The 15385-nt window shown below is 55.1% G+C and overlaps 1 protein-coding gene across 1 annotated transcript in view; it reads left to right on the top strand.

The window, feature by feature from the left end:
- The first annotated feature begins 5354 nt into the window (after positions 1-5354).
- ZNF385C (zinc finger protein 385C) overlaps positions 5355-15385 on the top strand; it is a 42171-nt gene continuing 32140 nt past the window's right edge. Inside the window, exons 1-2 of the mRNA XM_023204102.2 lie at positions 5355-5461; positions 13550-13801. Of these exons, the coding sequence (XP_023059870.1) occupies positions 13552-13801 (250 nt within the window). The 5' untranslated portion in view covers positions 5355-5461; positions 13550-13551. The remainder of the gene's footprint in view (positions 5462-13549; positions 13802-15385) is intronic.

Raw genomic sequence — 15385 nt, 5'->3', positions numbered from 1 at the left:
CAGGAGACCCCAGCCCTTTTCTTTTACATCTGGGAATTTAATATCCTAAAAAATGCAGCTGGTTAGCAGGTTGTGAGGCCAGTCAGAAGGTGTAGAAAATCAGCTCAGCCGGGAATCCCCGGCCCTCACATCCCCCACCCCAATACACCCCCAGGGAAACTGAGGCCTGTTACTGTTGTCTCCACATCATCTCTGACCAGAAGCAAACCAATTAGCACCGGGTCTGGTTCTGTGTTCCCAGCGCCTGTCTCATTATTTGGGGATTTATGTCCCGGTCACTGTGAAGGACAACTGTCCCGGTTTCCACTGGGGGAGCCCGGCCGGCGCTGGAGTCCAGCGGTGGCAGGAGGTGGTGCCGTCCTGCTTGGGGCAGGATGGGGATTTGATTTCAGGGGGATTTGCAACCAGTGGGGAGCCGCCCTGGGCACATGGTGGCTCTGGGCTATTTTAAGAGGCAAAACGTGGGGGGAGGGGTCACAGTGGACTTGTTCAAGTGACTAGAGAGTCTGCCCTTTCAGTGAGAGCAGAAAGGACCCGTGATGAGTGGGGTGGGGCAGGCCTACCCACTGCTGGGGCCTCTCCCACCCTCCTAGAGCCCAGGAGCCCAGAATGACGCCACCCGTCCTAGCCCCAGTCTGGGCTATGGGCCGAGCAGGGAAGCTGCTGGCTGGGCTGGGGTCTCTGCTCCTTGCCTGAGCCCCTTTGCTGCAGGCTTTGCTTCAGCTGGGGACCCTTAGTGTTATTATTATGAACAATTCTTTTAACCACCTCTTATCTTTGTAGTAGAAATTGTATTTATCGAACATTTGGGAAAGGCCCCAGGAGAAGAAATAGGCACAGCCTTAAATCTAGGCCCATCAGCTCCTGTTCTGTGTGGGCCTCGTCCAAGCTGTGTAATGTTGAGGGTAGCATAAGTCCCTTCACGTCTCTGAGCCTCAATGTCCCTCTCTCTAAAGCCGGGACCAGCAACACCTAATTAATGATGCTCCTATTATTAGTTGGGCACATGTTACATGGGGTACTTTGCAGGCATGATGTCACGTCATCCTCTACACTGGTACCTATTAATTGCCCTGTTTTAGAGATAAGGAAACTGAAGCTCACAGACAGGAAGTAACTTGCCTAAACTCACACAGCCAGAGCAAGGTGCCCGATGCATTTCTCTTTGCACCTACAAAGAGTCGTTTCATTCCTCAAATCCAGAAATATGTCTCGGTTACTTTCTGTGTGCCAGGCACTGTTCTAGGGCTGAAGAGTCATCCACAGACAAAACAGAGGAAGAGGAGACAGTGGATGAGACTGGCCAGTAGTGAGAGCTGGAATGGTCAAACTGGAGACTCAGAGGCTTTATTTAGACTAAGCGTCATTTTCTGGAGTGGGGAAGGCAACATTTAAGGGGCCTGAATCCCTCACTGGGCAAGTGGAAGGTGGACCAGGGAGGGCCAGCACCGCCTGGCACCCCCAGCTCTCCATTAGCAGGAAGAACTTTTCCATTTGTTCTTCCTCTTCACCCCAACTTGGTAGGAAAAAAGTTACTGGGCATATTGGGATAAGGCCTTTAGAGGCACCATGGTATAAAGGAAAGAGACAGCCTAGACTTTGGAGTCATCCAATGGGGTTCAAATCTACTCTGCCCTTTCTAGCTGTGTGACCTTGGGCAGGTAAGTTAACTTCTCAGAGCCTCCCCCTCTTTTTTTAATTTAATTTTATTTTTTTTGAGAAGAGTCTCGCTTTGTTGCCCAGGCTGGAATGCAGTGGTGTGATCTTGGCTCACTGCAAGCTCTGCCTCCCGGGTTCACATCATTCTCCTACCTCAGCCTCCTGAGTAGCTGGGACTACAGGCGCCCGCCACCACGCCCGGCTAATTTTTTGTATTTTCAGTAGAGACGGGGTTTCACCATGTTAGCCAGGATGGTCTCGATCTCCTGACCTCGTGATCCACCCGCCTCATCCTCCCAAAGTGCTGGGATTACAGGCGTGAGCCACCGCGCCCGGCCAGAGCTTCCACCTCTTTATCTTCAAAATCAGGAGAGTAGTAGCGACCTTTCAGGGTTAGTGGGGGACGAAATGAGTGGGAAAGGGCATGGGAAGGATCTGGCATACAGAAGGCCCGCAGTAGACGGCAGTGTTCTGCCTGCGTGCGGGGTTGGAGTTTAGGGGTGTGTTATTCCTAGGTATCTAGGTGAAGCCACGTCTTTGTGGGTGGCACTAAGCTGGCACCTGTGGTCCTGCTGAATGATCTCAACAGGCTGAGCAGAATGGGAGAGCCAGCAAGCCCAAACATACGGTCTGGGCCTCCCAGTGCAGGAAACCACCACTCACTCGGGGGCTGGGATAGGGAGGCTGAACTCACCAGCGCATCATGTGAAAATAGACCTGGGGGTTTCAAGGACCCGCAGTTCTATGTGGAGCTAGTTCAAGGCTGAAGAAAAGCTGAGGGACAGGCGGCATTCACAGAGGAAGGCAGAGATTGGGGGAGGTTGTGCTGTCCCTTTTTCTGTTCTAAGGAGGATACCAAAAGCCTAAAAGAGTTTAGAGGAATGTAACTGGGATAACCAAACACCCGAAAACCATTTATTCAACATTTTTAATTAAGTGGTTTAGATCACGTCAGTTGGTCACCATGCAAGGTACCAGGCAAAGGAAACGAACAAAGGCCCAGAACTACCCTGGGGGAGGAGCCCTCAGTATAGTCGGGTAACCAAAGCAGGGTTTGGGAGAGACAGTTTAATTAATACAGTGTGATAAGGGCAGTGTTAGGGTCTCATGAAAGGTGCCCTGGGAGCACATACAAGGGGGAGGCACATATTCAAAGGCTTCCTGGAGGAGGTGGCCATGTCAGGGGAAGAATAGCCGAGGCAAATGGGTCTCTTTAGCTGGGAGAAGAGCCCCTTTAGGAAGAAGCTGCCTGCTGTGTTTCTCTGGCTGTGGAAGGTGGAGTGCACGTTTTCTGTGTTACCAGGCAGATCTAGGACCAGTACGCAAGCATTATAGGGAAACAGGTTCCAACCCCCCATCCCATGAACGTTAACATATGGAATGGGCCATCTTGTTAGGCAGTGATCTCCCTGCCACTGGCATGTTCAAGCAGAGGCCAGAGGATACCTTGTCCAAGCTGCTACACAAGGGACAGGATGACCTCTAAGATCCCTTCCAAGTCTGAACAACTGCAGTTCTCCATGGACAGCCACAGGATGTGGACTGTGATGGAGAGCAGTGTGACTAGATTAAGTTAGAGGATGCGTGTGCTGTGGGATAGTGAGGTACACATGGTGTACCATGACTGTCCTCCCCACCTTGGATTTACTTTTTAAAAACATCTTTGACCAGGCGCGGTGGCTCACGCCTGTAATCCTAGCACTTTGGGAGGCTGAGGCGGGTGGATATTGAGGTCAGGAGATCAAGACCATCCTAGTCAACATGGTGAAGCCCCGTCTCTACTAAAAATACAAAAATTAGCCTAGCCTGGTGGCATGAGCCTGTAGTCCCAGCTACTTGGGAGACTGAGGCAGGAGAATCGCTTGAACCTGGGAGACAGAGGTTGCAGTGAGCTGAGATTGCACCATTGCACTCCAGCCCAGCTGATAGAGCGAGACTCCGTCTCAAAAAAAAAAAAATTCATAACTGCTTTATTGAAATATAATTGCATACCATACAATTCCCCCATTTAAAATGTACAGTTTAATGTGACTTTACCTTAAAAGTGGAAGTGCATTTATTATTCATTCAACAACTATTTATTGAGCATTTATTAGGCATGCAATAAGCTTTGCACGGGTGTTGTGGATAGCTGGGAAATAAAGGTTCTGCCCTCATGGGGGAGACAGGTCAGGATCCAAACAAAAGAATTACAACCTGGGAGATACACTAAGAGGGTGGTAAACTGGGTCTGAGACAAGGAGTGATGAAGCTGGGGAAAGGGGGTCCTGGGGAGGTAACATTTGAGCTGGGGCCTGAGTGACAAGGAGATATCTCTGTGAATGTCGGAAGGATGTTCCTGGCTGAGGGGGCAGCAAGGGCAAGGCCCAAGGCCGTGGTGAGTTGGTGGATGGGTGGACCAGGAAGTGCTGGGAGACTTGGTGGCACCGTGGGTGAGGCGTCCCTGAGGCTCCCACCATGGGGCCTCCTCTCTGCGTGGCCCGGTCCCCAGGAGGCTTGCCCCAGTGCCAGGCAGGTGAGCGGTACCGCCACTTCTTCTTTAGCTGCAAGAGCCCTCTCTGTCCACTTTCCTTGGCTCTTTCTTGCTCTCTTGCTCTGTTACTGCTTCTCCAATAACAGAATGGTGACAGTGCTCTTGGAGGTCATGTCACCAGCCACTGCCTCCTGCTCTCCCTGGTTGACTCCGTGCTCCTGTGTATGCCCACTGTGTGCTGGACCCTGTGCTCCGATCCCCTAGGAGGAATCAGAAAGGACTCCCAGCCACATACACTGGTGAAGTCTCCCCAGCAGGCTCTGGCTGGGACCTCCAGAGACAGTGCCTTGGAGCAGCCTGGAGTCTCCCATTTGGTGCCCACTTCCTGTGTGACTTTGGACCAGTTACTTAAGGTCCACAATCTTCCTTTATGCTATTTATTTATTTATTTATTTTGAGACGAAGTTTCACTTTTCTTGCCCACGCTGGAGTGCAACGGGGTGATTTTGGCTCACTGCAACCTCCACTTCCCAGGTTCAAGCGATTCTCCCACCTCAGCCTCCTGAGTAGCTGGGATTACAGGCATGCCACTACCCCCGGCTAATTTTTGTATTTCTAGTAGAGTCAGGGTTTCACCATGTTGGCCACGCTGGTCTCGAACTCCTGACCTCAAGTGATCTGCCCGCCTCAACCTCCCAAAGTGCTGGGATTACAGACGTGAGCCACTGCGCTCACCTAGGTCCCCAGTCTTTCATTTCCTGGTCTGTAAAATGGGGAACTGCACCGCTCTGGGCAGAGTGATTCTGAGGTTTGAATGTGATCCCCCTGGCACCCAGGAGGTGGTCCATGAATGTCAACTTCCTCCCACTCCTTGAGTTTCCTCCCAAAAGAGGGGCCAGCTTGCCGGAGGTAGCAGCCGGGGCGGAAGGGGGTGCTGGCAGGGGGTGGGGGAAGGCAGCCAGCTTGGGGTCCCCTTCCCTGAGCTCTGGGATCCCTGGGGAGCCCTCAGGTACACTGGGCCTGGTCAGCCAGGGGTGGGCGGGATACTCACCCGTGGGCCCAGTTCTGCAGCCAGGAGGGCCTCCGAATCTCCCCTCTCTTCCTCTCACCCGGGGAGCCCCACCGCTGAGCCCCTCTCCCGCCAAAGCTCTCCTGGGCTGGCCGGGGCGGCGCGGCTCCTGGCACCTGCTCCCGTCGGGCCGCCCGGGGGCGGGCTCGGAGACGCGGCGGCTGTCCCGGGACGCGCGGGGCCGGGAGCTGCGACTCAGGACCGCCCCGGGTGGCCGCGAGAGGCTGGACGCGGCCGGGTTTGTCCGGAGCGCTCTCCAGGTAGGCGCGGGCGCCGGACTCGGGCCCTCACTCCCCGCCGCCCATCACAGACCCACGCGCTGTGGGGGCAGAGCCGGCGGGAGGGGGCCCGCTGCGTGCTCAGCGCGTAGGTGGCTCTGCAGGGCTGGGGGCAGCGGCGGGGACCTTGCTCGCCTGGTGACCGGGAGAGAACCGCAACTTAACCGGAAACTGAGGTTGCGAGGAGGACAGCAAGGGTGATGGCAAGAAGGACTTCCAGCTCCCATTAGGGGGAGGGAGGGAGAGAGGGTGAGAGTTCCCCCTCTACTTCCACCCACCCTAAGGAGGGGACCATTCTCCGGAGACAGGGGGCTCGACCAAATAACCCACCGACTTTTCTTAAGAAGTTTCGAGAATCCAAAAGTTGATCCACCCCTATCAACACTGAGATGGAATAGAAGGGAAGGGGTGGGGGAGGGAAGAGCAACAATGATCTTTTGCTGGGTGCAAAGAGTAATCCTGTTCCCCCACCCACCATCTCATTCACAGTCATTGGAGGCCTTCCTGTCCCTCCCCTTCCTGCCCCCAACGTGCAGAATGTCTCATATTCAGCAAGGAGTATAGGGGGAGCCCCTGGCCAGAGCACTCTGCCCCCACCCACAACTCAGGAACAGTCCCAGGAGCTCCCAACTCTCAACCCTCCTCCTTCTGGCTTCCAGGACTCAGGCCCCTGCCCTGACTTGGATGTGGTGACTAGTGGGAGGCAGGGAGTGGGGTTTGAGGGAGCTCCCCTTCTGGGTCCTATGGGATTGGGCAGGGAGAGCAGGCAGGAGATAAACCCCGGCTGTGCCAGGATCCTGAGCCCTGGTGCTCCTAGGAGGGGGCATGTGGCAGGTGGGTCTCCTCTGCCTGCTGAGTGTGATCAGGGCAACAGGTCAGATTTCCTGGGATTTGCCTGGCAGCAGAGGCAAGGACAGGGGGTAGGGAGACAACCACCCCACCTTAGAGGCAGTTGCTCTGTGTTGCCACTGTGGACCCTGCAAGGAGAGATGCAGGTTAGACAGCAAGAAGGACTTCCTTCCTGAGGGGAGGGGTCTTTGGGGGAGTCTCAGTGGCCAGCAGAGCCAGCCCCTGTCTTTGGGGGTGTCAGGAGGACTGAGGCCCTCTGGAGGATGCAGACAACTGGGGGTGAGGACAGAGCAGACCAGGGAGGGGAGGCAGTGGGGCACGGTGACCTCACCACCGGACCATCCTGCTCCTTCACCTCCTGTGCCCTCTCTCCCTTCTTTGGAGCTGGAGGGTTGGCTTTCAGCAGCTCACTCCTGAAACCCCCAGCACGCAGAAGTTCCCAGGGGAAGGTGACAGGCTTCCTCTGTCACCACTTCAGATGGGAAGACAGACATGGCTGCCTTGGGTGTGTCCAGCGGAACCCCTCACCTGGCACCTGGACCAGCTGTTGCCTAGCCCCCGGGCCTCCTGTTCTGGCAAAGCAGGGTTGTATGTGCTGGGGGCTGGCACAGGTCACTCGACTCCTCTGGATCCTCTGAGGGGATCTCAGGGTGTGGCCCTGGGTGACCCCAGCTCCCTGGGCCCATGGAATAGGTGGGATGGGTGCCACTCTGTGGGGGCCACACCACTAAAGAGGCCCTGTTTCCCCTTCCTCTCTTTCAGCGCTGGGAGAGGGCAGTGGGGAGGTGGCAGGGTGGAGAAGCCAAAATGCTCAGTGACGGCCCCTCAGGGACACTCAGTGGCTACCCAGGCCCAGGAGTGCTTGCAGGACAGGAACAGATGAGGTTTCTCTTCCTCCAGGTGCTTCTCTCTGCAGCTGGGCTGATGGGGAGGGCCAGGATCCCACACTCCTGCCTGTGACCCCATGAATGGGATGGGGGCTGCCAGGGTCCTCACCCCCTGCCCTTGCCTCATATAATGGAGGAGACCTTTCCCTACCTACTTGCCTCTCTTTGTGATGCTGAGCCTCAGTTGCCTCATGTGTCAAACTTCGCAGGATTGTTCTGAGGATTCACGTAGGCGTTCTTTCTGTTGTGTCCCAGGGGTAACAGGTGTTTGCCACCAGGCGCACCCACCCTGCCTTTCTCCCAGGCTAAGGCAGAATCATATACCTTGGCCTCCACTGCCTTCCACCTTAGCAGCAGCTGCTCTGTGTGGCCACCGCAGTTCAGCCTGCAAAGGACCTAGGTTCCCAATCCCCTCTCTTATTTATTTTATTTTACTTTTTATTTTTTTGATATGGAGTCTCGCTCTGTCGCACAGGCTGGACTGCGGTGGCACAATCTCGGCTGACTGCAACCTCCACCTCCTGGGTTCAAGCGATTCTTTTGCCTCAGCCTCCCGAGTAGCTGGGATCACAAGCACTTGCCACCACACCCAGCTAATTTTTGTAGCTTTAGGAGAGATGGGGTTTTGCTATGTTTTCCAGGCTGGTCTCAAACTCCTGAGCTCAGGTGATCCACCTGCCTCGGCCTCCCGAAGTGCTGGGATTACAGGCATGAGCCACTGCATCCAGCCTATTATTTTTCACTTATTTATTTTTTTTTTTTTTGAGACAGAGTCTCACTCTGTCGCTGGGGCGGGAGTGCAGTGGCGCGATCTCGGCTCACTGCAACCTCCGCCTCCCAGGTTCAAGCAATTCTCTCACCTCAGCCTCCCGAGTAGCTGGGATTACAGGCGCTCACGACCACGCCGTCTAATTTTTGCATCTTTAGTAGAGATGGGGTTTCACCATGTCGGCGAGGCTGGTCTGGAACTCCCAACCTCAGGTGATCCACCCGCTTTGGCCTCCCAAAGTGCTAGGATTACAGGCATGAGCCACCATGCCTGGCCCCCTCTCTTTAAAGACAGGAAACCAAAGCCCAGCGAGGCAGGGTCTGGCCCAAGTTTGGCTGGCCAGCCAGCCTGGCCCGGTCTGAGAAGTAGGCTGGGGAGGCGGGAAGGTGGCTGTTGGCTGACATGGAGGAAAATGCCAGAGGGTAACTGGGCTTGTTTGTTTTTGTTTTTGAGACGGAGTCTCGCTCTGTCGCCCAGGCTGGAGTGCAGTGGCCGGATCTCGGCTCACTGAAAGCTCCACCTCCCGGGTTTACGCCATTCTCCTGCCTCAGCCTCCCAAGTAGCTGGAACTACAGGCGCCCGCCACCTCACCCGGCTAGTTTTTTGTATTTTTAGTAGAGACGGGGTTTCACTGGGTTAGCCAGGATGGTCTCGATCTCCTGACCTCGTGATCCGCCCATCTCGGCCTCCCAAAGTGCTGGGATTACAGGCTTGAGTCACCGCACCTGGCCTACTGGGCTTGTTAAGGGTTTGAGGAGGGAGCCTGTCATGCTCTGCCAAATGCTGGGGACAGGCCTCCAACCTTCCTCTCCGAATGCCTCTTTAGGAGAAGCAGGCTTTTCTGGAGGACTCCTTTCCCAGGCTGCAGCAGAAACAACCATCTGCTGCCTGTTTTCTGGCCTCCACAGTCCCCTTCATTGAGCCCTCTCTGGATGGACAGGCAGGGAATCTCATCACCTCATGGTGGCCAAGGACCCCATGGAAACCCAGGGACTTCACATGCACTTGTCACTCAGCCAGAAGTGGTGGAGATGGGACCCCAGAGCCCTGCCTGAGTGCTCCCCCCACCCCACCCCCCAGCTCCACATTGACAGACACACAGGCAGACAGACAGACAGAACCTGGGCTACACAGCTCTCCAGCGCAGGTGGTGTGAGCCTGCCTCCAAATGGGTGGCTCCCTCCCAGGGCCCAACCCCTGCCCTCTCTGCAGCAACCTCAGCCCATCTCTCAGGGAAGACAGGTAACAGAGGGAGATTTAGCCAGCTTCCTATAAAAATCCCAGAGAAACAGACAGGCGGATGGGTACATACACGCTCTTTTTCTCTGCTTTCCCCTTGTCCTTCCTCCCCACCTCTTTGACTCTTTCTACCCAGGGTGTAGCCCCTCTCTGCCAGGCACTGGGCCTGATAGGGGCTGCACAGCCCTGCCCCTCCCCAAAGCCCTTCTCTCAATCTGTGGCCCCCTCCCGAACCATCAGTTCAGGTCAGGGCTTGGCAGGCTTTAAGGAGAGGTGGGATGGGGCAGCGGGTAAGGACTAAGGCTTTGAGTCAGACAAGTATAGGTCCAGGTCCAGCCACAGAACCTCCCAAAGCCTGTTCTCTAATCTATGCGCTGGGATAACAGGTTAATAATGGTGCTCATCTCATGGAATTGTGAAGTTTAAGAGAGATCCCTCCTGGGCATGGTGGCACATGCCGGTAATCCCAGCTACTTGGGAGGCTGGGGCAGGAGATTCACTTGAGCCCTAGGAGTTTGAGGCCAGCCTGGAGCCTGGGCAACACAGTCAAACCCCATCCCCTCACAAAAAGAAAAAAGACCCTTTTTGTCAAGCACCTGGCCCACAGTAAGCCCTCAATAAATGGGGTTGTTATTTCATAAAGAAGAGGTGACGTAAGCAGCTGGGAGGTGAAGAGAAAGACAGGGAAGCCTCTATAATCAGCTCTTGCATCGTCTTTCCATTTGCTTTGAAGCAAGTCCACTGCCCTGCTCTGGTACTCAGTTTCCCCATCTGCTTAAGGCAGCATGTGGACTAGGCCCTGTCCAAGTGTAGGTCCTGCTAGGGTGGGTCATGCTGGCTCTGAGTAGGGGCCAGGGTTGGGGATGCTGAGCTGTCGATGCTCAGGGCAGGGTTAGGCAGACCTGTGTGCTTCCGTCACTGCCCACCTCTCCACACTTTATGACTGGGCTCCCCTAGCTTAGCTGGGGCAGGGTGGCTCCTAAGGGGACAGCTGGGAAGGCTGGGTCAGGCAGGGCAGGCTGCAGCAGGCCCAGCAGCCTGGCTGGGGGAAACACAATTAGCCTGGAATCCAGGCGGCCCTGTGAGCCCAGAGGCTATATATCACAGAGGTTTAATCAGCTGCGTGGCAGATATTTGCTCTCTTGGGCCATGTCCCCGGCCCGCCTGTCATAAATTGCACTGAGATTTCAAAATACCCTTGTCCCCATGCTGGCGGGGCAGGCAGCTCTCCTTGGCATGGCCAGGAAAATCTCATTCCTCTGAAGCCTCCACCCAGGGAATGGGACCTCTCCCCCGACCAACACTTGCACCTAAGACCTTCTTCCTGCCTCCTCCTGCAGGGAGGGTTGGGGAGGACATGGAGAGGCAGGGGAGTCACTGTGATGACCTCCATCTAGAGGTGAGAAGGTGCAAAATATTAGTGGGGGGCTCCATGCAGCAATGGGGGCCCTCTCACAATGGCAGTGACCTCCAGTGTGCCCTCTGTGGGAAGAGCTGTGCCCTGGACCCGTGGTGTGGCTCCCGGAGACAGCTGCATCGACTCTTGAGTGTAGGGGCTGGGGTCTGTCCTGCCCAGGGGGTACGGAGTCTCCACCTACCTTCCCACTGGATGATTGCTGCGCCACCTGGAGGCTATCTCTGGGACTGCCGCCCAGCCACAACACGTAGCAGCAGGGTTTGGAACCTCAAATCACCAAGCATTTATGACCACACCAGGGTCAGATCTATGGCACGTTAATTTGCTAGGGCTCCCATAACAAAGTGCCACAGGCTGGGTGGCACTTAAACAATAGAAGTTTATTGTCTCAGTTCTGGATCCTCAAAGTCCAAGATCAATATGTGTCAGCAAGGCTGGGTGTGGTGGCTCATACCTGTGATCCCAACACTTTGGGAGCTCAAGGCTGGAGGATCTATTGAGCCCAAGGGTTTGAGGTAACAGTGAGCTATGATCACACCGCTCCACTTCAGCCTGGGTGACAGAGCAAGACCCTGCCTTTTTTTTTTCTGAGGCAGAGTCTCGCTCTGTCACCCAGGCTGGAGTGCAGTGGCACGATCTCGGCTCACTGCAACCTCCACTTCCCAGGTTCAAGCAATTCTCTTGCCTCAGCCTCCTGAGTACCTGGGATTACAAGCGCCCACCACCGTGCCCGGCTAATTTTTTCGTATTTTTAGTGGAGACAGGGTTTCACCATGTTGGCCAGGCTGGTCTTGAACTCCTGACCTCATGATCCACCCGCCTCGGCCTCCCAAAGTGCTGGGATTACAGGCGTGAGACACTGCACCCCATCAATTTCACCTTTTTATAAGGACACTAGTCATGTATATTGGTTTAGGGGCCCACCCTATACTAGTCTGGCCTTATCTTAATAGCATCTGCAATGACCCTATTTCCAAATATGGTCGTATTCTGAAGTGCTGGGGATTAGGATGTCAACATATTAAATTTTGGGGGGACACAACTCAACCCGTATCACATAGTTTCAGATGTTCAGTGACAATCTCATTTCATGGTCTGGGCACAACGACACCCACACCATGGCACAGCTACACTGTGACATGCACACAGGGTAAGTGATACAGATTCACCTCAACAAACAATGGGGTAACAGAGACATTTGCAGTGACCCAGGTACATCATGACAGACACACAGGGTGACAGACTTCACTCACAAGCTATAAGAGACAGACACACTATGTATTAATAACAGCTGATTGGCCAGGCACCGGTGGCTCACACCTGTAACCCCAGCACTTTGGGAGGCCGAGGTGGGCGCATCACGAAGTCAAGAGATTGAGACCATCCTGGCCAACATTGTGAAACCCCGTCTCCGCTAAAAATTCAAAAATTAGCCAGGTGTGGTGGCGTGTGCCTGTAGTCCCAGCTACTCAGGAGGCTGAAGCAGGAGAATCACTTGCATCTGGGAGGCGGAGAGTGCAGTGAGCCGAGATCGCGCCACAGTACTCCAGCCTGGGTGACAGTGTGAGACTCTGTCTCAAAAAAAAAAAAAAAGGAAGTCCCCATCTGAGGCAGAGGCAGGAAGCATGTACGCAGATTTCCGAGAGAATTCAAAATTCACTGAGCAGCCCCAGAATAGAAATCGTTAGAGGCAGACAAGTCAGGCAGGGCAAGTTTCAGAGAAGTGACTTGGAAAGGAAAGACTGTCTATGGGAGATGGGGACCTGGACTTGAGGGTCTAGGAGAGAGAGAGAGAAAAAGTGTGTACGTGTGCGTGTGTGTGTCTGTGTGTGTGTGTCTGCGCGCACGTTGGGGGGCGGGGTGGAGGCGGGCCGGGGGCCGGGGGGCGGGGGGGGGGCGCTGTGTTTAGCAGACCCAGGCGGCAGAGCTCAGGTCTCTACCGAAACCACCAACTGTTGCCTTGGCCTCAGTAGCCAAGACAGCAGGGGGCATCTGGAGCCACGTGGAGCAGGGGTTGGGATGGCTTCACACACTGTCACCATTTGTGAATGTCACCCTGCTGGGTGCAGGGCAAAGGAAGGTTGTGTTTTTGGCTGGTGGTTGCTGCGTCTCCAGTAAGCACCACATGCCTGGCTGTCACAGGATTGCCAGCGCTTGCTGTGGAGCTGAGAACAGGACTCTCGCTTCCTCAAATGTGACTCAGCTGGCCTTGCCGCTGCCTCTCCCTCAGTGCCCACCTTTCCTTCAAGACCCCAGTCCCCCTCTCTGAGCTATGTTCTGCAGCCCTCCCTGAGCTATGTTCTGCAGCCCTCTCTGAGCTATGTTCTGCAGCTATGTTCTGAATCCCCAGGTGTCTTGGCCTCCCCATGTGTAGACATGTTGGACATCCTTCCAGAAAGTCCCAAGTTTGTTGTTGTTGTTGTTGTTGTTTGTTTCTGAACCGAAGTTTTGCTCTTGTTGTGCAGGCTGGAGTGCAATGACGCCCGATCTTGGCTCACTGCAACCTCCACCTCCGGGGTTCAAATGATTCTCCTGCATAAGCCTCCGGAGTAGCTGGGATTACAGGCATGTGCCAGCACGCCCAGCTAATTATGTACTTTTAGTAGAGATGGGGTTTCACCATGTTGGTCAGGTTGGTCTCGAACTCCTGACCTCAGGTGATCTACCTACCTCAGCCTCCCAAAGTGCTGGGATTACAGGTGTGAGCCACCTCCAAGAGTCCCAAGTTTTAATGCTGCTTTGCTTGAAATAGACTCCATTATGCACCCTTCCATCATCCTCGGGCTGGGGCATTTCAGAGGGATACGGAGGATACAGAGCTCTGCGTCTCCCGGTCTTGAGCCCCTCCTGCTCCCTCTAAGTATTCACAACCATTTGGCGTTCATTCATCTCCCTCTCTATCCACTCAGGTATGAAGCGGCCGCTGAGCCCACCCCCACCGGCTGAGAAGGAGCCCCCCGTATCTGGAGCTGCTGAGTGCCCCCCTCGGCCCCCAGAACCACCTAAGCCCAAGCGAGAAAGAAAGCGGCCATCGTACACACTCTGCGATGTCTGCAACATCCAGCTGAACTCGGCGGCCCAGGCCCAGGTGCACTGTGGGGGGCGGGCCCACCAGAGGCGGCTTCGGCAGCTCAGCTTGGGGAAGAGCCCCTCAGGGCCAGGTCAGTGTGGAGGAGCGCTGCTCCCACAAATTTGGTTTGGGGAGGATCTCTGTCTGGGCCCCTCTGAGGGGCTCTGGGTCTGTGGCCTCCCTCCATGGGGGTCTTTGCGTCTGGGGTGCCCTCAATGAGGTCTTAGGGTCTGAAGCCCCCCTGATGCCAGTAAGTTTTATTCTGTATCTGGACAACCCCTCTGTGGGACCTCTCGGAGTCTGTGGGTCTTTAGGCCGCCTCTTGGGTCTTTGTTTCTGGGGATTCCCCCTGTGGGATCTTTTGGGATCAGGACTCCTAAGCAGCCCTTCTCCAGCCTGGAGCCTCCTGGTAGCCACAGGCTTTCAGACAAGGACCTCATCTGCAGGCTGGGGGTCCCAGGCTCCAGGTCAGGTCTGTGGTCTCTGAAGGCCAAGGTCAGCAAGGTACACAGCACTCCAACCCAGGGACAAGGCGGCGGCCCCTCTTCCTTTGGATTCCCTGCCAGGATTTCTGCTTCTCCCTAGCTGGGGTGACTTTGCAGAGGTTTGGCTATGAGCTTGGAAGGGGCAGCTGGCTGCAAGGCAGATTTCTGGGGGAAACGGGTGAATGCCTCCATGAGGGTGATTCTAGCTGACAGGTGCACAGGGGCCATAGGGAAAGTAAGAACCGGCCAGGCTGCTGTTGGCAGAGCAAACAGATTCACATCCAGGCCCAGTGTGGGGAGGTGGGAAAGGTGGGAACTTACCCCTGGCTCCTGGGGGAGGCCGACAGAAACCTACCTTGCAGCCCAGGTTGGCAGGTTTGCCGGAGGCTACACTCTGACCTCAGACACCCTCTTGAGGGCTGTCTTCTCTTTTGGTGATAGTCATGGGGCACCCACTGTGTCTCTCGCTCCACACACACACACTCCTGTAGGCCGGAGACAAGTAAGATCCAATCTCTCTGCTTACCACCCTCCCCAAGATTGAGTGGGTCTTTTGGGTGGAGACAGATGTGAAAAGAGATGAGGGTTGTGGTTGCCACATGGGACATACCCTCAGGGCACAAAGGCAAAACTGCAGTCCCTGGGGACACCAGGAAAGTCTCGTGAAGGAAGAGGGGGCTAAGCCTCCGAACATGGATGACGGGAGTAGGGGTATTACAGGCAGAGGTCACGGCATAAGCAAAGCCAGGATGCTGTGGTGACTGGGACCAGCTTCTCCCCACCCAAGCATTTCAGGCTGGACACCAAAGGCATGACTCTGAGCAAGAGAGTATCTGACTGATGGGTGTTTCTGGAGCGTATGTGTCTGTCTGGATTCGAAAGTCACTCATTGGCTGGTCATGGTGGCTCATCCCTCTAATCCTAGCACTTTGAGGGGCTGAGGCAAGTGGATCACTTAAGGCCGGGAGTTTAAAACCAGCCTGGCCAACATGGCAAAACCCCATTTCTACTAAAAATACAAAAATTAGCCGGGTATGGTGGCACACACCTGTAGTCCCAGCTACTTGAGAGGCTGAGGCAGACGAATCACTTGAACCCAAGAGGTGGAGGTTGCAGTGAGCCAAGATTATGGCACTGCACTCCAGCCTGGGCAACAGAGCAAGACCCTGTCTCAAAAAAAAAAAAAAAAA

Source organism: Piliocolobus tephrosceles, chromosome 16, assembly GCF_002776525.5.
Source record: "Piliocolobus tephrosceles isolate RC106 chromosome 16, ASM277652v3, whole genome shotgun sequence".
NCBI classification, from domain to species: domain Eukaryota; kingdom Metazoa; phylum Chordata; class Mammalia; order Primates; family Cercopithecidae; genus Piliocolobus; species Piliocolobus tephrosceles.
The sequence above is the reverse complement of the archived record's forward strand: the minus strand, read 5'-3'. Positions and strand labels throughout refer to the sequence as shown.